Source organism: Vidua chalybeata, chromosome 18, assembly GCF_026979565.1.
Source record: "Vidua chalybeata isolate OUT-0048 chromosome 18, bVidCha1 merged haplotype, whole genome shotgun sequence".
NCBI lineage: Eukaryota > Metazoa > Chordata > Aves > Passeriformes > Viduidae > Vidua > Vidua chalybeata.
Window position 1 is genome coordinate 730,808 of NC_071547.1, and position 27,229 is coordinate 758,036.

The 27,229-nt window shown below is 44.4% G+C and overlaps 1 protein-coding gene across 1 annotated transcript; it reads right to left on the reverse strand.

Moving 5' to 3' along the window:
* Positions 1-10,574: 10,574 nt before the first annotated feature.
* On the reverse strand, positions 10,575-13,578 carry FZD10 (frizzled class receptor 10). Its single transcript, XM_053959625.1, has one exon. The coding sequence runs from the start codon at positions 13,576-13,578 to the stop codon at positions 11,830-11,832; it is 1,749 nt and encodes a 582-aa protein (XP_053815600.1). The 3' UTR covers positions 10,575-11,829.
* Positions 13,579-27,229: the final 13,651 nt, after the last annotated feature.

A 27,229-nucleotide genomic window follows, 5' to 3' on the forward strand; every position in this document is an offset into this window, starting at 1 on the left:
ATTTTTAGGAGCTGGGCAGAGCACAGACTTAAATTCCTAAGGGAGATTTCTTAGATAATCTATGGAAAATGCTAGATTTGGCAGATTAATCAAACTCCTCCAGCAAAAAGGTGTGACTGTAATGCAGAATCTCTGGACTATAGAGTAACTATACATTAGCAGAAGAAAGATCAACAAAGAAAAGTTGTCCTGTAACATCTAAAGCTGCAATAATGGTGCAATAATTGTTCCATGAAATGCTAAAGTGGGGGTGTATGTTACAATCCTACTGTCACAGACAATATCTGTAATTTTTATTGCCCATGATACTAAGTTTTGATTGCTCCCAAACCTCATCAGAGACCCTGTTTTATGAATGATTGCAAAATGAGAAAATAAAATTCTGATTACCCACTGACATGTTGTATTTTATAAAACAGGAGAATTCCAAAAGTCACCAGGCATTCCCATATGTTAGACATCCCAAGCTCCAGTCTCTTCCAAGCACCTTCCATTCAACCTCCCCTCCAAAAGTCACATCCCTCTGAGGCTCTGCCTTAGATATATCCCTCCATTTTAGACCGGGTATTCAAGGTTTTGCTCTCACCAACTTTATGAAGATGAAAGAGCCAGCACAGAGGTGAGATACAGTCTTGCCCTTATACAAAAAAAGCTGGTTCCTCTAGCTACAAGAATCCAGGAAGATGTGGGAGCCCCACAAGATATCAGCTCGCTCCACAAGAGCCAGCAAGTCCAGTGGCTTCATGAATGTTCTGGCACTGGAGCACACAGATCCCTCCAGTGAGCTCCAACTGGTTCCTGAGAGACAGGGACCTCTCCTGCTGTGTTCCCAAAGCACCTGTGGGAACCTGTGCTCCATGCAGGTCTGAGCTGCTGCTGCTGCTGTCCCTAAACCTGTGGTCTATGTGAAGCTGTGCTCTATCCAAAGCTGTCCTCTATCCTAAAGCTATGGTCTATCCTAAAGCTATGGTCTATCCAAAGCTGTGCTGAATCCAAAGCTGTGCTCTATCCAAAGCTGTGCTTTATCCAAAGCTGTGCTCTATCCAAAGCTGTGCTGCATCCAAAGCTGTGGTGAATCCAAAGCTGTGCTCTACCCAAAGCTGTGGTGAATCCAAAGCTGTGCTCTACCCAAAGCTGTGCTGAACCCAAAGCTGTGGTGAATCCAAAGCTGTGCTCTATCCAAAGCTGTGCTCTATCCAAAGCTGTGGTGAATCCAAAGCTGTGCTCTACCCAAAGCTGTGCTGAACCCAAAGCTGTGGTGAATCCAAAGCTGTGCTCTATCCAAAGCTGTGCTCTATCCAAAGCTGTGCTCTACCCAAAGCTGTGGTGAATCCAAAGCTGTGGTGAATCCAAAGCTGTGCTCTACCCAAAGCTGTGGTGAATCCAAAGCTGTGGTGAATCCAAAGCTGTGCTCTACCCAAAGCTGTGGTGAATCCAAAGCTGTGCTCTATCCAAAGCTGTGCTCTACCCAAAGCTGTGGTGAATCCAAAGCTGTGGTGAATCCAAAGCTGTGGTGAATCCAAAGCTGTGCTCTACCCAAAGCTGTGGTGAATCCAAAGCTGTTGGTGCATCTGCACCTTCCTGCCCCACCAGCTGGGAACAGTTCTCCCCACCCCAGTGCCTTTCAGGACACCATCTGTGACAGGCTGGTACAGCTCTGGTGCCAACATTTGGGCTAACAAAGCCCATGGTTTGAGGGGATCAGATATTACACCAACAGGAGCCATATAAAGGTCTAGGATAGCTGACTCAAACCCATGAAATTGTGAGCATTTATTTTAGTAACTGATCCGTGGATCTGTTCTGTTCTGCACTAGAGTGCCACAATATATTTTAAGGGATTACTCAACTGTCACTTTCCCTGTATTCAATTTCTTTTCCGTCAGAGGTCTGGGATACACCACTAACACATTAATCACATGTCACTCATCCCACAGGAAAACAAATAGAAATCAGCCATTCCTTTCCTAACACAAACAGCTCTAATTAATATGGGAATTTGTTTTGCTGGTTGGTTTTGTTGTCTTCAGACATTGCTTCTGTAAATAATCAAAATTAAAAGGAGAGATCTTCCCTGTAAAAAAAAAAAAAAAAAAACAACCAAAACACCAAAAACCACCTGACTACACAGGTTCTTGGAGTGCTGCTTGTACATTTAAAGCACAAATCCAAAAGATTAAGCCTGCCTTGAAATATTATTTACTGGCTTGAAATATCAACGTGCTCAATATTCACCTGGTGAGAGTTTTATGTATTGCCAGATTGTGATGATAGAAAAGGATACTTCATTATTTGCATTTACAACACTACTCACAGACTACAACTCAGTCCTGAGTGGTTTTGAATAGATAAAATGAGAAAACAAGCCATGAAGCACTCACTGCAGCGCCCCAGGGTCACTGTGGAGCTGTGGTGTGAATTGTACACTTCTACATCAGTCACAAGCAGATTCTGCACTTGTTAAAATCAGCTGCAAAGCTGGCACTAGTGCTTAAAAAATACTACTTTAGGGAAAAACAGAGAACAGTGGAGCCCCTGCAGCTTCGGGTTTGGTTTTGGTCTGGCTTTTTAAACGTTGTGGAAGGAAGAGATCTCATTTACTGAAAAGTTGCCGTTTTGGTGCGTGTATGGAACAGGAGGCTGAGCTCCAAAGCAGGCAGGTCCTCTCCCGTCAGTGCCAGAAACAATGGTACATTTCAAAGGAACCTCCTGCAAGGCCAAGGAGCTTTTTGTTATGTAAACGACCCCAACTTGTTTGTTTTTGTTGCTGTTTTTAAATGCCGAGTCGTAGATATGTCTGTTGTGTTAAACACATCAAACAGGGAAGCAGAACATCAGTGTCCCGCATCCCGAGTCGTGCTGGAGACGCGGAGAGTTTGCTTAGGGCTGCATTTCAAACAGCAGCTCTTTGATGAGTCCCCAGCAGCAAAGGGCCCTTGCAGGACAGGGACAGTAACAGGGGCTGCCCAACCGAGACAGCTTCTGCCTCAAGGATCGCTTCCAACTGCTCCCAAAACACAGACAAACCCAAAAACTGGCACTGCCACCACCGGTATTTAAAGCCTCCACTGCTTCTGGGAGTCAGCCCGTGTGAAATTTGGAAGTTAAAAAAAGAGTCAAGGACATGCTTCTTCCGCCTTAAATTCGGTTTTATCATATCCTGCAAATGAAGGGCTTTGAGGAGTTTTCCAAACTGATCAAAGAGCTGTGCAATACACCCCTCCACAATCCAGACTCTGTGGGCTCCAAGGATGGAATTTTCAAAGAAATATGCAGAAGAACCTGTTGCCCCAGATAAGTTAATTAACAAAACCAGTAATGGCTGGAATTTTGAATTTGATTATTCTTCAAACCTTCTCTTGCCACTGCGTTGTGATTTGTTTCAAAAAACCATACATTGGCAACTTCAGTTTATCAAAAGTTGTCACACTGTAATATTCTTCTAATTGTGTAAGATACTGTGCCTAGAGCTAGATAATCGGATTCCACTGCAAATATTGATACAGCTACCCAGGATAACCAGGAGAGCATGGAATCAAAACCCTGAATGCCTTTCTGTATCTGTGAGGAGAGCAGGGGCTCAGAGCAGTGCAATGGAAACCAAACACCTGGGCACCAGATTAGATTAATGTGCAAAAATAAGCAGTTGAGTTTGTGCATCTCTAGCCTTAGGACTTAAACAATGCCAACTCCCTTGAGGCATTTCCTCCTTCCTCCTGTCCTCTGGCTCTGTTCTCAGGATCTTTAGCCTGCTTACTACCTGTGCTCAATTTTCCTTCTCCTGTCTTTTCTGGAGGAGCTCACGGATTGCAAAGTTTCACCTCACTCCATGTAGACACACTCAGTCAGTGTTTACTTTCTTGTGAAATTCGCTATCAAAGACAACCCTACAGCATTCAGGATTCAGAAGTCTCTTTCCCACAGTTCTCCTTGTTAGATATGCAAAGGAGGTCCTTGAAGAGCTATTACAGAGTGTGAAAAGAAACATAAAATTTGGTGCACTCTTGATGTTCCTATCTCAGCACCGAGACCGAAACAAAGCACAAAACTGCTCCCTACAGCACAACAGCCTCTGTTTAGTCAGACACCTCCCAAATGCTGAGCAGCAGCAGTTTGTGCTGTCCGTGGGTGAAGCTGTGAGGAGCAGTCAGTGCACCTGTAAAGTCTTATTTGTGTGTTTCGGTGAAGCTTTCAAGCATTTCAAGAGCTGCTCCGGACTAGCTGAGCTGAAAGTCAGCTGAAACACGGGCTCACCCTTCCTAAGGAAATTAGCTGGATGATCCTCTGGTTGTGACAGGCTGAGACCTAACAAAACATATCTGCTGCTCTGTTCCATGGCCCCTGGAATGCAGGGCTCAGCTCTGAGTGTCTTCATATAAAGACCTAAAAGAGGCAGGGGAAAGAGCAAGCTAAGTTTGAGAGAGCCCCCCAAAAACCCTGCCTGGAGCCAGCTTTAAGTTGTAGGAGAAGGTTTTTGTCTGTCCCTTGTCAGCCATGACCATGTTGGAAAGAGCCACTCTGTGCAAGGTAACCCCACCTTTACTCCACCGTAAGGAAGGTGTAAAGATGAGCTGAGCTGGGAGCTGAGCTGGGAATGAAAATCCAGCCTCAGCACAAGTTCCACAAGCTGGCTGCACCTTTGCCTGGAATTGCCTTGAAGACACCCAGTGGTCCTACTGCACCCTGCTCCCGGGGCTCGTGTTATCCTGCAACTCAACTGCAAAACTGCTAACAGGGAAATCACTAAAAACACCAAAAAGGATTTGCAAGCACAAAACAATCTAGAGTGATACTGGATCTCCCAAATCCCACAATTCAGATTTATTTGGTGCTGTGTTCGGTCCCTAAAATTACCTTTATAGTTATCACCATGCCTATACTTGATTAAATAGCATTTTTTACCTGGTTTCAAATTGAATCCATTAATTTAGCATAAAAAGTGTATGTAGATATGTAGCTTGGTTTTTATTCTCTACTAATTGTCAATGAATAACTTATGAAAATGTTACTGACATGTCTTGTGTCAAACAAGAAAGGTTTATTGAAGAAACAAGAAGGCTGCATCAAGATTGTTGCAAAAGGATGAGAAGTCTAAGGAAACTGTCATATCTTATTGTTAAAATTGGGATCATAAAGAACAAAAATGTTCTTTAACGTAATTTTAAAAAGAAAAAAAGATTAAATTATTAAAACCACCCCAACACCTACAATACTTAAAGGTGCAAAACCTCAATAGAAATCTGTCCTTTAAAAATCCATTTACAAGACAAAATGTTGTCAATATGAAATAAAAATATTTTGACCACTAAAATCTTGAAAGGATGAAAAATGGCATAACTGAGAGAGTATCAAAGGCCCAGATGTCAATGCCATGATTCTAATGTTATCAAATTGCTGTGGTGATCGTGAGCCAGGTGTGGGATTTGTTTCTAGAACCATAAGGAGTCACAGTGTGTCTCCTTTGTGATGCTCAGAGCAGCGCTGCTGTAGCTGGGAGCAGCTCAGGAGATGAGGAGCCAGGCTGAGGGCAGGTGCAATGTTCCTGCCACAGCAGCAGGCTGTAGTGGGAAAAACTCACCAGCTCTGAGGCACACAGAGCTCTCCTCAGGCTGAGAGCTTTGGAGTGAAAAGTGGGGGCTGTTTTCCCCATTTTATCAGCAGGCCAAATGTTCTTTGTCCCTTTCCTGTTTTTTATTTCACACAGACATTAGTCTCAGAGAAAGGAACTATAAAATAACAAATATACAAGACAGAAGCAAACAATGCCTGTGTTCCACAAAAGAGCATTTTCAAGTTTAAGGCACCTGCTCAGAACTGGCAGTCTCTTCTTGACAGTCTCCTGTGTTCATCAGCACCTTTGGTAGCCCAGAACTTTGAATCTCTGCTTCTTACCACAGTCTTTACCCAAAAAAAAAAAAAAAAAAAGAAAGATGAAACGCAAGTTTTGAAATCTCTTTTGGTTCCTGTGGAACAAAAGAAGCTCAAAGCGGTGGCAGGTCCCGGCCAGTAGCACAGAGAGCTGTGTGTGGGCAGATTAGAGACCGGAGGGAGGCATCACTGGAGAGGAGGGGAAGGGGAGCCAGGCACACGCGCATGATGAAAGGCTGCTCAGCGCTGGAGGAGAGGGGAAGGGGAACGGAGGTGCTGCTCAGCGAGGGAAGGAGGGAACAGGGGCACAGCGTGGCTCCAGTGCAGACTGCAGCTCCTCGTTAGCTCCCGAGGACGCCGCAGGTCTGAGCCCCGAGGCACAGGCAGCAGCAAAGAGGGGAACTGCCTGAAGCATCTCTGCAGAGCTGCCTCGCCAGCAGGAGATGCAGATTGATTAATACTGAGCATTTTGCAAGAAATATGTTTTCGCAAAAAGCCAAAATATGCTAAAACAAAATGCAAAAATAAACATTCATTCCAACATTATCAACACCCAGTATTTCTGAATTTCATTTTGAAATGACAGGTGCTTTTGCAACATACTGGGCTTTGTCCATTCTAACACAGCAGCACATTTTAAAAATATAATTGAAATCATTTTATTCACTGATACTTTTTCCTATATCACGAATTTATGTCACATCAGGATTTTCAAAAGATTCTCTGATGTGGGGGAAAAAAAAAATCAAAATAATGACTTTTCCGGTAGCTCATGCTTTCCCTGAGATAGGAAGCTTGATTCAAAGCATACTGAATTTAGCTGGACACCCATTGACTTGAGTGGAGCAGATCTAGGAGGAGATCTTGAAGAATGGAAGGAAAAAACTAGTGACAACAAACTGAAGGAATTCCTCTTTAAACAATGCCCTACAAACATACACAAGGCTCGCTCCGTCCTGCCTTTGATGTACAGCTCCCCAAAGCTTTAACTTTGCTCCCACAGGAAAGGCAGAGCTGGGCCCCAGGACCCACATCTGTTCTCAGGCACTGGGATTGCCTGATCCCACCCGGCTCCTGCCCGGGAATTCACATCTGCACCGTCCCAAATCCTGCTCTACAACGAGCAGTAACCATGGGCACTCATTTCTGTGATTCTCTACAGCCCTTGGTGAAGTGAAAGCCCTGTGTGCTGTTTTCTGGAAATATCCATTCCACTTCCCAAGCAAGACCTAAAGCAATTTGGAGCAGTATTTACTGAGCTAAAATCGGATCTACCACAGCAGGACCTGTTTGTTTCACAGAGCTGATCCTGTGCTTCTGCTGGATAAACGCGTGAAGATACCGCAGGCTAGAGCTGAACAGACCCAAGGGCAACACGTGCTATTGTCTGGATCAAAAAAAAAATGGAAACCAGGTTAATACTAGCACTGAGACTGATTGTAACTTGTGGCTCCCTGAAAATAAAGCTTCTGTAATGGGGCTCCTGAAGTGTTACAGCACAAACACTGCCACTGAAATACAGTTCAGAGCCAGCTCCATCAAGGAATGTTTTGTAAATGAATAATGACTTTGCTTAAAGCTAATCAACATCAAGTGTGTTAAAAAAGATGAAATAGTGCTGGAAGGCAGTGGGAGGTAGAGGAGCCTCAAAGTGCAAACAGGTGCTGATCTCCCTTCAGGGGGGATTGAGTGGCACAGACCTTACAGGGCTGTCACTTCTGATCAAAGCAAGCTCCAAGACCACATAATCACCATCACCCACCTTTTAAAGGATGCCCTGATTTATCATCTGTCACTGTTAATAACTTGGCTACTCTGTCTGAAATACTTAAAAACATTACACGAGGATAACATTTCAAATTTTTTTTTTTTAAAAAAAATGTGTAAATGTTTTAAACTAAAACGCACTGGAGCTTGTCCTTTGAGGCCATCTGTTGCTGGAGACCACCTGCCATCAAAAGCCCACCTGAGCAGGAATATCCCATCATTACAGAGCCATCCCCTCGCAGCCAGGGGTGTTTAGGGCTGGGGGGAGCAGGGTGTGTGTCAGACACGGCTGTTCCTGGGCTGTTCATGCTCTCTGCAGCCACGGGATGACAGCCAGATGTGAATAATGGCTGCATAATAACAGACACATGAAATGCTCTTTGGGCAAAACCTGATAAGGGATCTGAACATTCCTGGGCTGAGCCCCTCACATCCTCTCAGCCGTGGTGCCTGCACTGCACTGCTCGGAGTGTCCCAACATGTCAGGTCTAAACCCTGCAACTGCTGAGCTTCATTATTTTCTGTTTATGAGAAGCATCAGCATTTCAGGGGGAAACAAGACTTTTAGCGTCGTAATTAGAATTTTGTGGGGTTTTGCCCTGAATCCCATTTCCCCCCGCTGATCTCATACTCTTACCTCATTAATCTCTCCCCAGTAAATCACACTGTTCTACCAAGCTACCTTTGCCACAAAAAAGGAACTTTCTGCCTTTCTTTTACCTATTCACAAGCCTGTGGCAAACATCTGGTTCTTGATTTGGTGTATGTACACACCAACAGAATGCATTTCTTTTATAACTTTTATCTGATAAATGCCACTGGACATTTCTTCCTCAATAAGCTTCCCATGGGGTGACTGGATTGTTAAAATAACCACATACAGGCACTTTTCCTAAAAGTCTGAGATAAGCAAATACCTATTGGGCCTTGGCAGTAAAGAAAAATGCTATCAAATTCAACAAATAAAAACTCAAACATGATTTTACTAAAATATAAAATTACTGTGAAAAATAAAGAAGTTTAATATTTTTGAGATGTTGCCTTAATGACTTTTAGTATTATTATCATTTAACTAATTTGCAGCCTTCTAAGACAAGAATACAAATCTGTTTTAATTATTAACTACATTAAATTAATTGTTTTGGAAATAAGTATATCAATTTCCTTTAACAGTAATAGACTTCCAATTCCTTAAGTAGCAACTTCAGTATTAAACTGTTAAGACTGTAGGATCTATGGGACAGCAAGAAGCACAATTTCTGGATGAATTAATTCTTAAGATGTCCTCAAAGGCAATCATCACATTCTGCTGCACTTACAGTGTACTCGTCCTGATGAAAAGAATTTGCATCCTTATGTACTTGAGGAATCTCATTTGCTTGCCAGTAACCACCCCCCCAATAATTCCTGAATAACTGCAAGCATGAAATAAAACCTGAATACTTGGTTTACAGTTTAGCAAGAATCTATTTGTAACACGACGCCTCCAGCCAAGCATCATTTGCCATTTTCATAGGAAAAGGTGCAGTTCTGCTCTGGTGGCAATGAAGGGCCTAAGCTGACAACTGAATAAACTCAGAGTGGCAGCAGGAGCTCGGCCACTGCTGAACATCTATCTTCACTTTTATTTCTTCCAGAATCCTGATAGCAGGCTGTAAGAATTCATCATAACAATGAAAGCAAATAATCTCCTATGGCCCAGAGAAGAGTGAGATGTTTATTTCAGTGACTGATGCAGGCTGGAGCGAAGCCTGGGACCATTCCCTGAACAAACGTGTCCTGGAGAGGCCAGCACTGACCCTTCTGTCAGGTATGAACCTCGTGAGGTGACGCACACAAGCAAAACACACACCTGAAGGCTTCCTGCAGCAATCTGCAACACACAGGTTCTTTGAAAACTCTGTGTTTCTCAGGATCTAATGCCATTGGTTTAGCCAGAGCATAGGCATTAGTTTCACAGTTTCACAAGTGGATTTGTTTAGTGCAATGTCCTGCTTTGGCTGCAGCACAGTGTCCTCTGACAGGATCAACTTCCAGGGCATCTCAAAGCCCTGTGTCAAAGAGTGGCACAATGGCACAAAAAGAGAAAAAAAGGTCTTTTCTCTTCCTCAAAAGATTAATTTTGTATCAAAACTGCTTTATCTATGTGCACTTTAGACATGAAGATTATTGATAATACCTGCAAGATCACTTCTGCCACTCAAGTTCCTCATCACTGCTGGGAACACTTCAAAAGAGTACAAAAAGGCAAGAATTTATCTGTCACACTGCATAGATAAGCTGAAAAACCAAACCACTCCTAAAGAACCTTTTGTTGGAAAATTCCCAGCCACGACATGACTGTCACAAGGATCCCCACTCTTGCAGTGACCTGTCCTTCCTGTGATGAGATCCCTGACAAAGGCTTTTCTAGAGCAGCCTGGGTGAGAAAGGGAGGTTCTATCCCTGCCTCAGCAGCTGATCACCCAGCCTGGCCATCCCCTGGAAAACTGCAGGGAAAACTTCAGGTCCACACAAAAGCATACTCCACAAAAAACGTCTTGAAAATGGATTTACAATTCGAGCTTCGTCAGGTAACTTCCCTGAAGTAGCATTCAGATCCTGCGTTTGTATTTCCCGGTCTCCCCTAGTCTTTCCACAAATGGCGATACTTTCCGTGGTGTTAGAAAGGGGGGAAATTCCCTGAAGGGCAGAGACGGAATTGTGTTCCCGCTGTGTGAGGTGAGGCAGCGATCTTTAACACGCTGAACGTGGCCTATGCAAATGTGAAAGGGCTGTTAGCCGAGGATCACTGCTGTAATCTCAGCGCTTTGTAAACACCGTCCTGCTCTACACCGCTGCAGCTTTTTACATCACTGAAGCCCATTCCGTTTTCTCAGTTGCAGAGGCTCACAGAAATAGGCACCTTCAAAATCCATTTATTTAATTTCACCCTGCGATTTCTTTCGAGTAAATTACTGTTCTCTCTATTTATACTTGCAGGCAAGTATAACAACAATTATTATATTCAAAGTGTGCTTTTATCAAATGATCCATGAAACAAGTTTATTAACTGCAAAGCACATCAGAGAAAGTTTAGAACACACAAAATTATCAAACTAAAGAACATATTTTATTTTTAATAAAATAGTGGAGCATGAAAAATAATTGTATATTACAAATATATACAGCACAGAACTGTGCACCCCCAGCACAGTAAAGAGCATCACTCTATACAAAGCTTCCCTTTGCAGAATCTAGTGCTTCTTGATCTATTCATAGTGAGAATTTGTTTAACAATAGAAAGAGTCAATAAGCCCTTTGGGTCTCTTTGAATTGACCCCCCCCCCTTTTTTTTGCACAAATCAGTCCAAACGTGTATAACATTGGCTTGATTTCCATTAAAAAGCCACAAAATGTAACACTAAAGGGTTTCTGAGGACTAGACCTCTTAGTTCTTTTGTTAAGAGATTTCTTTTGTTGTCTTTATGTACAGCAAAATACTTGTTTCTCTTTTCATGTCATGGTAAGAAAAAAAAATGTATTGCACATTATTCTTATTCACGAAGTTTGTGTCTGGTGCAGGAAGTTTCTCTTTTGGTGAAAGAATATTGGTGAGCTTTATAGATTGAGCCTATTTTTAGGCACTCCAAGCCCAGTGGGCTGAGAGGAGTTGTGAGGAGTTTTAAAGTTAGCACGGAGGTTGTTTTCCCAGAGAGCATCCTCGCTCAGGATAGGCCTCCTCCGTGTCCCTGGAGAGAAAATGCTCACTTGGGCACTTCTAAAATCAAACCATTGCTCCATAAAACTTGGCTATACCTTGTTACTCAGAGAGCTGAAGAAAATCCAGCCCAGCTACATGAAGAAGTTAAATAAGTGTTGGTTGTTGTGTTTGGTTTGGCTTTTATGTTGGTGGATTTTTTTTTTTTTTTTTAATCTGAGGGATGGATGTGATTCTTAACTACAAATTAGTAACAGAACAGACTGTTTTAATTCACAATATTTCTTTCACATAAAACCTTTCCATGAGTACATTTACCTTCAGTGTTTCACCAGGTCCTGAATTCAGCATGATACATTTTTGTGCCTTGAGATATTAAAATGTTCTGACAAAAAAAAAAAAAAAAAAAAGCACCATTCATTTTTTAATTTCTGACTGCTACTGTGGACATTTGTAAGTCTGTGATGTGAGATACAGTCTTTTCTAAAACCTGGTCACACACAAGTGGGCGGTTGTAATGTTGATTCATATTTTGCAAGGTGAGTTTTCTGTGGATGTTGAGGTTTTTTGTAGATTCCACTACTCGTAATAACACTTGCAGGTTTTCTCCTACTTCTCTTCTTTAATCTCCGACTACAAACGTTTTGCCAGGATTGAAGAGTCTTGGAAGTCCAGATCCACATGCCACTAGTAATGCCCACAACTAATAACATAAAAATTTTGACCATAAAAATTTCTACTGCTGGGATAGAGTTAGTCATCGTGCAGTCTAAATTTTTAGTCTGATTGTTCATCTTGCACTTCTGTTGAGTTGCCACAATTTTCCAATAATCCATGTTCAGCCTCTCGTAAAAATAGCAAGCTATCACGCAAGTTGCAGGCACTGTGTACAAGACTGAGAAGACACCAATCCTGACCATAAGTTTCTCCAACTTGTCGGTGTTCTCTCCACCTGTTTTCATCACCCTCCTGATATGAAAAAGGGCCACAAACCCAGAAAGAATAAAAGAAGTGCCAATGATGAGATAACAAGCCAAAGGAATGAGCACAAACCCCGTCAAGGCGTTCACATCCATGCTGCCCACGTAGCACAGCCCTGTCAGCTCGTCTCCAGCCACCCTCCTCATCACCAGGATCATGATGGTCTTCACAGCTGGGATGGCCCACGCTGCCAGGTGGAAGTAGCTGCTGTTGGCTTCGATTGCCTCGTGCCCCCACTTCTTCCCAGCCGCCAGAAACCAAGTCAAAGTCAGGATCACCCACCACAAGGAACTGGCCATGCCAAAGTAATAGAGAACCAGGAACACAATGGTGCAGCCAGTGCTCTCCAGCCCCTCCTGGATGACATAGAGCTGGCCGCTGTCCCTGTCACAGGCAATGCTTTCAGCACCTGAGAAGAGGCGGATGATGTACCCCACCGAGTAGACGCAGTAGCACATGGACAGGAAGATAATGGGTCTCTCGGGGTACTTGAAACGCTGAGGATCTATGAGAAAAGTGAGCACAGTGAAAGCGCTGGAGAAGAAGCACAGGATGGACCAGATGGCAATCCAAATGACAGCAAACTGTTTGTCATCCCTGCTCCAGTAAACATCAACCCCTGGCGTGCAGAGCGGCGCGCAGGAAGCGCTCTTTTCCACATGGTGGAACTTGCCAGGATTCTCACAGGACGCTCTGCTCAGGCTGTCCTTGTGCTGCTGCAGATCGTGGCCGCTGCTGGGCCGCTGGGGACGAAACATGGGCGGCAGCATGCTGGAGCCCCTGGGTGGCTCATCCGACCCGTTGTTGGGGGCTTCCATGCACAGGTAATTGGGGTCGTTCTTTTTGGGCAGCTTGCTGCAGTCCAAGGAGTCCGGCCACTTAAAGTTGAACTGCTCCATGATCGGGGAGCACTTCAGCCTCGCCTGCTCGCACATCACCCTGCAGGCTGGGATCGGGGTAGAAACCTGCTCCGTGCACATCGGGGCATAGAGGGAGCACAGGAAGAATTTCAGATGGCTGTGGCACCCGTACTCCACTAAGGGGGCAAACTCGTGCAGCTGAATGGCAGCTTCCCTTTGGTTTTCGTGGCCCATCAGGTTCGGCATCCTCGTCATGTTGTAGCCGATATCCTTGCACATGGGGATCTCGATGGGCTGGCAGCGGCCGTCGCCGGGCCGCTCGATGTCCATGGAGCTGATGGCCGCGCAGCAGCCGCTGAGCCAGCAGAGCAGCAGCGCCGTGCCGCCGGCCGCCGGGCCCATCGTGGCGGCTGGCGTGCGGCCGGAGCGCGGGGCGGGCGCCGCGGCGCTCAGAGCAGCGGCCGGCCGGGCCCTGCCCTCCGCAGCATCGCCCCCGAGCGCGGCCCGGCCGCGGGGCCGGCGGAGCGGGGCAGCATCGCCCGGGCCGCTGCGGCCCCGCGGGGAGCGCCCGGGCGGCGGCCGGCGGAGGGGAAAGCGCCCCCGCCGCGCAGAAGCGCCGAACTTACTGCGGGCAGCCCGGCAACTTTCCGCTCCCCGGGCTTCCACTTTCGCGATCCGCCTGCCCGCCTCCCTTGCCTCCGCTCCTTCGTGCGCCCCGCCGCCGCTGCCCGGCCGAGCGATGTCCGGGGAGCTTGGTGCGGGCACAGCCGCGCGGTCACCGCGTCCCCTCGCACATGTCCCGGGCGCCTTTCGGTGCCGCCGCTGTCTCCGGGGATTCTCCGCTCTTCCAACGGGTCGCAGCTCCTCACTTTCTTGCCGAGAGGTGGAGATTGGTTTATCCGAGCGCGGAATAAAGGAGGAGGAGGGGGAGGAAATATCTAAGCCATTGAAGAGGGGGGCCTGAAGAATCCCCCCCTCCTCGCCGCCCTCTGCTCCGGGTTTGCAATAGGTCGGCTCCGCCGCGCCGTGCCGAGCGGGGCTGGAGTGTGCGTGGTGGCTGTGCCGGCTCCGCTCCCCCGCCTCCCCAGCTCCTGGGGCAGCAGCAGCTGGGGCTTTTGGGAGCGGCTGAATCCGAGGATAAAATAAAGTAAAAAAAAAAAAAAAAAAAAAAAAAGCTAAACCCAAGAAGAATCAAAAAAACCTGTGCAGGATCCGCCTCGCATACGACATCCACTTTGCATGAGAAAGGTGAAGCTGACACGGTGATTACTTTCCAATCACTCGGAACGCCTTGAAACCTCCTTAAGGACCCCTACAGGTTCTCCTTGATCGGCACAGATTAGAAAAAGCCCCGTTTGTTTCTCTCTCCTTCTCTCTTTCCTTCCTTTCTGCCTTCCCTCCCGTTGCCCTCTGTTGAAAGTTTAACAAGATCTTTTCTGTAGAAGGCGTCAGCCTGCCCTCCCTCGCTCAGGTAGGAAGCCAGGGAGAGCGAAGGCTTCAGACTTCGTGTCTCCTAATAAGAGGGTTGAAGGTGGTGCCTCCTTGACTGCCTTTATTGGAGGGGGGGCAAAGCTTTAGCAGGGAGGATGTGGGGAGGAGGATGCATTTTATGGCGAGTGCTATAAACTCTTCGCTGCCAGGGTCATAAAATATGGTTGCTTTCAGCCTGGAGTCTCAGCTTTTTTCAAATGTCGTGCTTTGTCTCGAATTCCTAAATGAACAGGACAGGCAGGATTGCTGGAAAAGTACCTGATTATGGTTTTAATCATAGTATGGCATCACTCGAAAAGTAGCTCGCTTTTTTCTTTTTTTTTTTTTTCCTTTTCTTTTTCCCCTTCGTTAAGTAAGAAATGCTAAGAGGACAGGAGACATACCCTTGGGGAAGTTACTTCATCCACTACAGAAAAATACTTACAGATTTTTGGAGACGGGAATCATTCTAAACTGAGTTGTGTTTACTTTTAAAGTTAAGCTTTGAGATTTATTTTGCTTATTGGTCTCTCCGAGCTAGAGACGGAGGAAGTTAAATCCCCAGCCAAACTACAGCTCGCAGTTTTACAGACGGAAAGGAGCACAGTGAACAGAAGTCAAAGATTAGCTCTGCTCAGCTCCCCCGCCTCCCCACCCCCCTTTGAGCTCAGTTTTAGCGAACATATTAATGAAGAAGGAAAATCTCCCTTTCATTTCATTCATGCTCACCCACACAAACCGGGCTCCTCTCCATTAGTGCCTGTTTCTTATCGAAAAGAACACGGATTCTCCTGGAAACTCCCAAATCCCGCAGGGTCAGAGTTAATACCCCACCAGCTCTAGAAAGGAAACCGTTGGCTTCCTCAGCTGTGATAAGGGTGAAATGGATCCAAGCAAGGACAACAAACCAGGGCTAATGCTTGTCTCTGAAAGCCCTGAAGATGCGGCCAGCTCTTGCCAAGGAGTAAAAGCCATCATAAAAATGTGCCTTGAAAAGCAAGGTCCTTTTTGTGGCTTTTCAGTGCATCGAGGAGATTAGATGTATAAAGTACTGCTCTTAGGGCCCGGCCTTTCCTTGGACACTTTCAGATTCCTCAGGGATCAAAAAAGCGGGCAGTGCTATGAGCAGAAAAAGAGCTTTATTTATTTTAGTGTGTCTGTGTGTGTGAGAGAGAGAGAGGGTGTGCTGGGGCATTTCCATTCTTCATTAATCTAAGCCTGTTTTCTTAGTGTTTGTATTCATCCTGATTCCTCTTCTAGAGAGCTCAGCTGGGGGTAGCAGGGAAGTGTGGGGAAAGCTTTTTCAAGGGACAAGTAAATTCTGCTTTAAAAAGTAGAATTTAAATAATAATAAAAAAAAGTAGAATTTAAATAATGCATAACAGGCACATATTCAATGTTTGTTTTATCCAACTGGATTGTTTGGGAGCTTGTTTTTCTTTCTTTTTTTTTTTTTTTTTCCCCAATAAGTATTTTTGTAGAGCATATTCTATCACCATTGACATTAAAGCAATCTAGAAAAAATACATGATATAAAGCATGGCCTTTTTTCTTCTGTAACACTGATAACAACCTTTTTCTCCTAAGAGGCAGAAAAGAAACACAAATGAAAGTGAGAAAAAAGAAGGGGGGGAACCTCCAACCTTTGTAGTTGTGTTTCTCTTAATTGATCTTTCATGTGCCAATTTAAATCAGCCTTGTTTTTCTAGCCATTCCTTTAGCCAGTGCATCCTGCTTAAATCATTTCTTTTACTTTCTACATTTTTAAGGACTATCTACACGTATCACCCATTCAACGAGCCGGAGTCAGTGAGAGTAACAAACAGAACATTATTATAGAAAAATGAGAGCGCTGAGAAATCAGCAACTGGAAGATACCTCTGTAACTAAGAAATGAAAAGAACCTTTTGAAGGCTCCAGCTGAAAAGATATTTTATTTTATTTTTTTCTCCTGTGTGTGGGATTTGAGATGTGTGATTCTATGGAGCAGCCAGGCACCCCTGCTGCTAGGCCCTGGCTAGGAGTTGGCCCCCCTCTGGCAAATGTTATGGAGAATTGGGAGGAATTTTATGGCTGTCTTTTCCCTCAGCTCTTTTTTCTTTTGTCTTCTTTGAAGAATGACTTTAGACATTTTATTTACATATTTAACCATGGATGAAAGAGGAGAAAGAAAGCATTTGGGCCGTTGTGGGAATAGTGATATGTTTAAATTAATGGAAATCTTATTAGGCTTCTAAAATTTTAAGCAAAAGATTTTTAATGAAACTTTATAATTAAACATGATTTCAAATAATGTGCCAACTCACAGGAAGGATGCATTTCTCCCTCTAGCTATCCATCTCCCCACCTCCCAAAAATGTGCAGAGGAATAATCTCTATCTTAAAGTCCAGCTCTTCTTCTGTCCCATAAGGAAAAGATTTTAAAACTTGAATATTTAATAAGTCATGTGATAATTCAAACCATAACTAAATATTTTGTAGGTAAAGCAAACCATAAACGAGCCAGGAAAAAAAAAAAAAAGCACCAGCCCTCGTCCCTGCAATGGCAAAGTTTCATGCTGGATAATCTATTACAGTGGCAGTGGAATAAAACACTTTGATATGGCTGATGGTGAAAATCAAAGTTGCACCCATTCAATCCATGTTAGAGTCATTGGAAATTACAGAGCCAGGCAAGGTTTTCTGAAATGGGATTAAAGAAGACCCAAATAATCCATTTGAGAGAAAATGTTCTGACACTTCAGCAGTAAAGAGACATGAAATGAGCAGCTCGGGGAGTTGAAGAGTTAATTAGTACATTAAAGATTTTTAGTAAAATAGTCTAAATTACTTATGAGGAACAATGGTGTGTCATGACAGAACGTGAACTGATGTTGACAATCCTAAATTTAAGAAGTCTGTAGCCATAACTGATTTTCAGATTTAATATTTCTGGCCAGCCATTTATTACACAAAAAAAGAGAGATCAGTTTAATATTAATCCCATTCAATAATGCTATTCTCATCTATATTTTTACACATTCATTCACTTTCTAACTCACAAGTTTTATTCCAGTCATGAATTCTATTTATATATTAAAACCACAGGTATTAAAACACATATATTTAAAAAAATGTTAGCCATACAGATAACAACTGTGAAAGAAAAGGATCACACACAGAAAAAGAAAGCTGATAGCTAATCTAGCAATGTTATAAGCCTGTATTTTTTACTGAATTTCCGCTAGATATTAATAAAATTAAATGGCATGCAGAGAAATGTTTATTTTCCAAACCAAATGGGTTTATTTTTTCCTAGCTACAGAATCTTCGTAGCAGTTTTCCTCCAAAATTTAAGTAAACATGTCTGCCTAATAGGACAGGCACACTGAGAAATATTCCCATGCAAGTGCAAATCTGCACAATGCACAAAAGTTTTAATTGCCTTAGAAAGCCACCACCACCAAGAGTTAAAAGAATTAAAAACAAAAACAAATCATAAATGGATGAGTGGGTTGTATAGTATTGCTCTAATACAATTTAGCTGGCTATTTTAAGGGCACTTCCCTTGAAATGTGGTTTGAAATATTACCAAAGGTTCGACGGGGTGCATTAGTGTGAATTGCAAATCAGAACATTTCTTTAATCCCCTTTTCATGGCCTGGCTTCGGATCAGTGGCATCTAAGGGACTCCCCACTGCTTCTGGCTCAGGAGGAACCATTCACTGGGGCAGCTTCCCTCCTCTATTCCCACAGTCCAGAAAACAACACCACAGACAGACACCCTCCAACTAAATTAGATTAAACTCCTTCTCTTCCACAGCACATTAGCCTTTTCACTGCCCAAGATTCATTATTCAGCTACTCCTAATTTAAAGATACAGTATTTTTCTGCTCTTAGGAACAAAAACAATGAACAAAACTAAAGCCAAAGCAGTAAAAAAAAAAAATTACTGGTCAGAAATAAACCTGATAGTGCTAAAATTACATAAAGGCAGGAGAATATCCTTTTCACTTATACTCTACTATTACAGGAATATTATAATTTTAAAGCACAGGTCACAGCAGAAAGTTCTACAGACACTAAAAACAAGAACAGACTCAGTAGAAAAAGAAAATCTGTGTGGATTTTCTTTTCTTAAAACACCATTTGACAACCTTCATTCACCAGTCTTTCTGCACGCACTGTTTGCATATCTTGCAGCCAAATCTAGGCTTGTAAAGGCATAAACACAGTGAAAACTGCAGATGATAGCAAGGATTAATTAGTTCTCTTGTTGTCATTTCCTCCCTTAGTTCCATCCAGAACTTCTCCACTCCTCCTTTTCAAGGTAAAACCAGTTTTTTAAACCCTCTGTCATGCGGATCCGAGTCTGCACCTGCTCACAAATGCAAACTGAGGCAGGCAGCAGTGTGCAGGAGCAGCCAGACCCCGAGCCAGCTGTCCCTGGGATCTCAGGGCTCTTGCTGCCACTCCTGAGCACTACTGTCCCTAGCCCACGGTCCCTGTGCACCAGCTGGGTGCAGAGGGGGAGCAGGAATGCTCTCTGCCCATCCCTGCCTCCGAGGCAGGAAGAACTGAACCACTGTGCCACAGGTGAGCGTCTCCTCCCCAGGGCTGAGGGTGCCAGGGAGGCCGAGGGCACCGTGGTTCGGAGCAGCGCCAGGGCAGGGACTGGCCCTCTGGACCACAAACCTGCGCTCAGTTTTGGGCTCCTCAGGACAGGAAAGGCTCTGAGGGGCTGGAGCCAGTCCAGAGAAGGGTCTGGAGCACAAACGTGGTGAGGAGCTCCTGTTGTGCTTCATCAGCTGTTCAGCAGCATGACTTGGGCTGCCGTAGATGTGTCAGTTCCCTTTATCCTTCCACACCCATTCATTACTTTGCTGGTATTTCTGTGGTCTTTGTCACTTCAGAAGACTATTTACACTTTTACAGTGCCTCACTTGGTAATGCCTGTGTCCCGTGAAGAAGAGAGCAATTTTAGTTTTGTCAGTAACTCCAAAGTGTCATGCAGGAAAGCTGACACGGTGGTGACCCTGCATCTGTTGGAATGCTAGGATCATGGATCGTTAAGGTTGGCAAGGCCTCTAAGATCATCAAGGCCAGCCAGTGGGTTTAAGATGATTTGGAACACAAGCTAAAATTCCAGACCTGTCTACGTGAACCCTCATTCTTCTCACTCACTCTAACTTATACTGCTGTCTTGAGGTAATTTTGATGGCTTAATAATAGTATCAATTTTAACCTTTAAGAATCCTTGACACAGTTCAGATCTGAACCAAAATTTAGCAGTTAAAAGATTCCCGTATGTATACGATATTCCCCACAGGAATATCTTGTTCCCCCATTGTTTACTATGCTATACTGAGGAAGTACCAATCCCACCACAGCTTTATGTTCTCCTGCTCTGCTAGAGGGCACTGGCAGAGACAGGATATCCTGGCCTGACCTGGTGATCCTTTTTACATTCTCAGGTAGCAGGAATTCCTGATATGGGTTTAATCACTGCTCTAAGTTGCCCTTGTACTTTCTCCATCTGGCATTTGAATTTGAAGAGTTTGATGGCAATCACACGTTCTCTGAAGGAAGCATGAAGAGTGAGAAATTGGAATGCCATAGTTTGGAATGCTATTTATTATTTCCAGATCACAAAAAAGAGATGCTCTGTGTACGTTGCATGCGAGAGGCACAGGAGGGACTGAGCCAGCAGTGAAAGCAGGCATGTCACATTTCTCAAAATCAGCACAAAGGTCACATATAAAAGTTGATTCTATCCAAAAGTGGCTGGTGTGTTTCTAGTCCAGGTTTTCCCTCACCTGATGCCACTAAAGCTGAACTGTAGCTGGTGGCAGCACCTGTAATTTCAATGTCAGGCTGCAGGACAAGGGAGACCACTCAGGCTGAGCTCGGGCCAGAGTGGCTGTTGGCTTTTGAGCCCCACATTCACTCACAGCCTACACCCAGCCCAGTGCCACCTAACACAATCTTTTCTCTTACCCTCATCATACAGAACATGACCAGGCTGCACTTGCCATGCCAGAGCAGGAGCTGGATAGAAATGTCAAAGGATTGGACAGAGAATCCATCTGGCTCAAACCCACAAACTGCCAGGAAACTTTGCTGTACAGTGGAGTTACACCACTGTAAATATGGGGAGGAGGTGTTACATCTAGATCACTCTGAGATGTTCAGAGGTCTTTTTTCCTATTTAAATTATTATTATATGGAAGTGATTAAAACACAGTGGGAGGAAAGACCTGCTCAGTCTGAAATACTTGTATCAGGGAATGCACAGACAACAGCGTGGTAAAGTATCATGAGATATTAGTGTTGGAAATGTCTCTGTGTCCTCCAGCCCCTTGTCTAACTGTGTTTAAATGAAAAATGTTCTGCTTGATGAAGGTGAACAGGAAGTGCTGGGACACAGCAGTGTTGGAATGCCCCATTACTCCATGAGAGAGTGATCAGAAAACTCGGACATTTGGGAAGATCCTGCCAGGCCTTTCTAGATTCACTGCCAGCTCTGTACACATATATTTGAGTTTGGCAATCTCCTGTTCCAGAGCACAGGAACATTGTTACATGCTGCACACATTAGGCAACCATGTATACAAAATCAATTCAAAGCAGCTGCTGGAGACCAGAAATTTTAGGGGAGCTATAGGGTGAATTCTTCCATCTATGCATCTTTTTTTTTGAAAGTGGGAATGCAAAGGAGGAGGGAATGAAAAATTGATACTGCTCTGTGCTCCAGATGAAAGAACAAACATAATTTTATTTTCTTTAATGACTCTACTGGATTCTGAAATTAAACCCAGCGGGTAAAAAGATCCTGTGCAGATTTCAAAAGAGATCATGTAGTCTGTCCATGTGCTAAGGCAGGCATATTTTTTAAACCCTGCCATGTTCTGTAAAACTGAAAAAGGGTTATCCCTGTAAGCATTCTGCTTTTCAAAGCCATCTCTCTCCCTCCACCTACCCCAAGTCAGTGGATATTCCAAATAAATGTCATCCTAACTTTAAATGTTGTTTTGTGCCCTCCCTCTAAGTTTAGAAGGAGAATTGCTGTACACTCTGCATTAAATATTATTAGACCTGAACATACAGACAGCACACCCTTTTTTTATCCTCTCAGCAGAACCAGACAGAAAAGGAGCCAAAAAAACAAACAAAAAACCCCCAGCCATATAAATAACTGAATATAATCCCCTGTACAGATTTCAAGCCAATTGAACTGAGAATAGCTAACCTTGGCTCTGAACTCTCTCCAGCTGCAGGTTAACGCAGTTAATTGCAGAGCACCTGGTCTCAGCCTCAGGTACATGAATCATCCCCTCAGCACAGCTCTCAATCCTTCATTCTCCCCCAACGGCCCGGGGCGCTGACAGGCCTGGCGCAGCTCTGCTCCTGCCGGCTGTGCCAGCCCATGCCCGAATGCCCTGCTGGGATGCAAAGGGAAGGTCGTTCTTCACAGGCTCCCTGGGTACCTGCCGGGCTGCGCCTGGGGGAGCCTCTGTCTGCCCAGTGCCCCTGAGCCCGGCCGGCTGGGCCAGGCTGGGCCAGGCTGTGCCAGGCTGTGCCAGGCTGTGTTAGGCTGTGCCAGGTCATGTTAGGCTGTGCCAGGTTATGTTAGGCTGTGCCCGGCTGGGCCAGGCTGTGCCCAGCTGTGTTAGGCTGTGCCCGGCTGTGTTAGGCTGTGCCAGGTTATGTTAGGCTGTGCCAGGTTATGTTAGGCTGTGCCTGGCTGTGCCAGGCTGTGCCAGGCTGTGTTAGGCTGTGCCAGGTTATGTTAGGCTGTGCCCGGCTGGGCCAGGCTGTGTTAGGCTGTGCCAGGTTATGTTAGGCTGTGCCCGGCTGGGCCAGGCTGTGTTAGGCTGTGCCAGGTTACGTTAGGCTGTGCCAGGTTATGTTAGGCTGTGCCTGGCTGTGCCAGGCTGTGCCAGGCTGTGTTAGGCTGTGCCAGGTTATGTTAGGCTGTGCCCAGCTGTGCCAGGCTATGCCAGGCTGTGTCAGGCTGTGCCCAGCTGTGCCCAGCTGTGCCAGGCTGTGTCAGGCTGTGTTAGGCTGTGCCAGGTTATGTTAGGCTGTGCCAGGCTGTGCCAGGCTGTGCCCAGCTGTGCCCAGCTGTGCCAGGCTGTGCCCGGCTGTGCCCGGCTGTGCCCGCTCCCTCAGCTCCTCCAGGCTCCCGCAGCCCCTGAGCAATCACCTGAACCCTGCTCATGCCCCCGCAGCACCAAGGGGCCACAGCAGCACCGCTGCTGCTCCTGGGACTGCGCGTTCCAAACGGTGCCAGCGTGGATGCCCAGAGCAGCGTGTGCCACACCTGTACAGGTTCTGTTTGGAACACAGCAACCTCCCCCTGCCTGTGTACGCACACTGGGCATCCCTTCAAACCAAGGCCTGTCCTCTCCAGCTCTTTTTTAACTCCCCAAGTGAACTGCTCAGCCCTTGTCCATGGAAAGCCTGCTCTTGGATGCAGATTTGTTTATACATCAACAGCAAAAAGGCTAACTGAATTAACTGTTTACCTAAACACTGTAACATAGACACCTATAACATATGTACAGCCATGTGTGTTTTATAAATAAATACCTATGTGCACATGTGTCAGGCACTGAAATGCCTACAGGGTCTTTTGGTAAGGGTGAGCTACTTGTAGACACTTGAAGTTCTTGCTAGTCTGGGATTGATTATGTCATGCTTATTAAAGTGGTTTGCAGCTTTAGACTGGTAAATATAATTTTAAATGGGCAGGACAATGTTTTGAAAACAGTTGGTCACTACTTTGCACAGCCATAGCTCTGAAAGTGCAGTTCCATTTATCTCACCAAGTATTAACTGAACTGCATCTCTTTACAAGGGTGTAATAAATCGTGTCACATGGCATCTGTCAACTACTGGTGATGCACAGATAAACAACATGAAACTAATGCATATACAGAAGGTTGGTGGAGAAAAGTCAGGAAGAGAAGGCAAATGAGCTGTATTGAACCTGCACTTTATACAAAGAATTAATGGCTGTTTATACTGTAAGAAGGACAGTCTGGAAATCATAAAACTGCCCTCTTTGGTAATACTGATTCCTTGTTTTTTGGTGTGTGTTAGCACAGAAGATTAGGTTACTCCTTCAGTTACACACAAATAACAATCAGACGTTGTCACAACAATCTTGATGTTGTCATCTTTTCCATTGTAACACTCCACTGCACTGGTTGGCAAACTACCACCCAAATATCAAAGTACTCACTCCCAATGATTATTATTTCAAGCTACTTATCTTCAGTCTGCCTGATACTCTTGCTTTTTGCCTCTTGCTTCATTAAGTGTTCCCACACATGATGAGAATGTTACGAGTGTAAAATACTAAATCTCTGACTTCATAGCCTTTGACGTTTTCTTTGTCCAAACATAATGAAGGAGCAGACCCAAGGGAAGTGTGAACCAAGCACTGCAAGCCCCACGAGCAGGAGCCTTCTGAGGAACTGGGATGCCTTTCAGACAAAAAAGGCCAAATCTGCTGCCATGGAAGTCAACATCAGAGCTCTTGCTGACTTACACAGTCAGCACTTTGCAGCTGGAGAGGTCGTGTTCAAATGCAGCTTTGGAGCCTACAGTGCCAGCACAGCTCAAGGGTGAGTGACAGACCCAGCAAAGCAGGGCATGCAGCTCCCCTCCCAGGCCAGAGAGGAGCTTTCTTAGACACACACGAGAATCTCTGTCTGTGATGCTTGGGCTGGGATAGATGGTTATCTCTGATAACCTGTAAGAAAAGTGATGTCTCTACCCTCATCTGTGGATAAGATTTAAGGAATTAAAATAGTTTCCATAGTTACCATCAGTCACTGATCGGATCAATACTTGGATCAATACCTGAGGTCATTAGGGTGTACCTTCCTCCTGTGTAGTCAGCATTGCTTCATTCAGCTGGGTGGGACAGTTCCTGCTCTGCTGCAGTGGCACAGATGTGCATCCATCCTGATGTGACAGGAGAACCCAAGTCATGCAATGCATGATCCAAAATTGTCTACTGGAGGTCAGGCATAACTCCCCTACTGCAAATTCACATCCTCTCTGTCGGGGCCTCAACGAGGCCTGGGAATCCCTTAGGCTTTTTACGTAATGCCAAAGTGGTGCACAGTGGAGAATTTCACCAGAAGAAAAAGGGTCCCTCTTAAATTTTGTCTGTAAAACAGAATATATTAAAAAGCAGCCATTCAAAGCCCACGACATAAATGGGAAGTTGCTCCAGCAAGCCTAATTTTGTTCAGTTATGGACTGTAGAATTTGCTTTTAATGTTTTCACTGTCCTTGGCTTTGGGTTTTTTGATTTATTAAAAATTCAACTTGAAATTCAATTAGATGATAGCTTATGTTATTGAAGTAAATACAGATTTACCATCAGATTGGTTACTTATTTCAGTTTTACTTTGCCATTTCAAAGCAGTGAAATAATGCAGTTACCATCACCTCCCCATTTCTACTTGCCCCAGGTACTCCTGCAGAATCTTTCTTTCAATTCTAGAACAAATGTTTATAAAATGCTCTGTCAAAGGTAAAGCAGAGGACAGACACATCCCTTCTTCAATCTTATGATGAATGTTTGCTGACATAGGTCAGAAGCTTTATAGCATTCATTCCAAACAAAAGCCTGCTATTAAGTAGTGGGGGATAGAGGAATACTTGCTCTTGTTTCTATAGTTCAATTTGATTTTATTACTATTACATTACAGTGTTTGGTTTATTTGAGGTTCTTTAAGAGGGAAAGAAAAGAAGCGTGGACTTAATTTTGTTTTGCTTCTAATCTCTTGCCAAATAAATGAGCTGGAAGCATTTTATCCTGACAAAGTATGGTCTAAGCTGTGAGACTTCTGACTCATCTGCTGCTGTCCAGTCTCCCTTGAGAAACAGTTTTGTGTAGCCAGGGAAGGTTTTGGTCCGTGGAGCATGTGTTAATGGGTTTTATTATTGGAGATACTTTGAGCCTGGGATCCCCTGGCCCTGTGCAGGGGTAGCACAGGAGAGCCCCGAGTTTATGGGTGAGCCAGGTAATCAATCAATGCACACAACAGGGCCCTACAGACAAGATTTAATGAGAAGAATGAATGGAGCCAGCTAAGCCCCCAGGGACAGATGAGCCTACTTCTCATTTTCTGTTTATTAAAACCATTCATATCAATTTGTCATGTGGAAGCATTTAGTTCATTCAGGCACAAGTGTAATTTAAAAGTCCTATTAATAATACTTTAAATACAGACTGTCAGATTCCTTACATACAGGTGATAAGAGAACCAGAGTGGCAGCTTAAGATGCCACTGCAAGATGTACTAAACAATGGCTCTAACTTTTTCTGTAAGTTCTCTGAAGCCAGAGTAGCTGCAGAAGGCATGAATTTAGGAAAGCACTCCAAAGGCTACATATGAACTTCTCTGAAGTTGCCTTTTTTATTTATTTATTTATTAGCTTTCTGAGATTTATATTTCTCTTTGCTCTAATTGCCTGTGAACTGATTCCAAAACTTGTAAGAGTTCCTGGAAAACTCAAAAAGTTGGTTGGATTTTTTTCCTCAGGATGAGAAGCACCTTGCAAGCTCTTGCACTTGTGAAAGCAGAGGGTAACTCCTGGCTAAGTGCACTTGCTGTATTTTGCACACTCACTGCCAAGGTAAGGTCTCCTCAGCCAGGGAGCTGTGAGGAGCTGGAGCACAGCCCTGTTCACCAGGCAGGACCAGGTCACAGCACTACAGCTGTGGGCAAGGCTCTCAGGAGAATGCTCCTTTTGAGACATTTAACAGCAAAATTTATCCAAAAACAGTCAATTGCTGAGGAACTAGCCCCTTCAGGCTGTTTTTCAGCACATCCTTGTGCAAATGTTATATTTTTATGAAATTTGACTCAGTACCTGTCTCTGTACTGGTTTGTGCCTTTGGGCTTTGTCCAAAGCCTGCTGAAATGAGGGTCTCTTCATTTCCTTGAACTGTCCACAGCTCAGAGCCTCTAAATGCCCAGTTCAGAGTGTGACAAATGTCTGTTTGTGAACTCTGGGAGTGCAATTGCCAAAGAGCAAGTTGAGGTGCAGAAGAGTTTTCCTGGTGTGGCCTTGGCTTTGCCTTACCCTCTCCCATTCATCACCAGTAATCCAGACACTTAGCACTGGCATAACATCCATCTTCACATATGTAATTAGTATCACACCTACAGGCTCTGTTTCTTTTAAATAATCCTTTGATGAATGCTAGAGATATTAAGCATGTTATTAGAAGGAGATGGTGCTTAGAAGAAGGGGAAAAAAAATGCTGTCCTTCCTGACTGCTTTGTTCTTTTGAATTATTACATGGTAGAAAAAGAAAACAAAACCTTTTCTCCCTTCCAAAAGAATATACAGAATGCTCCTACAGATTCGATTGAACTATTTCAAGTTCCAGTAGTTACTAAAAATCCAAGGCAGAAAGGAAAGGCAACCTAAAACTCTCAAAATATTCAATAAACTCATGGCCCAGGACCAGCTCAATACACGACAGCCTATAAACATCAAGGCTGGGAATTGAAACAACCTCTTGGTATGAATAGCCAGACCAGACCTCCCTCCTTAAACTAAGCAACTACA

Coding starts and splice junctions, on each gene's coding strand:
- FZD10 (XM_053959625.1), bottom strand. CDS start 13,578: ATGGGCCCGGCGGCCGGCGGCACGGCGCTGCTGCTCTGCTGGCTCAGC.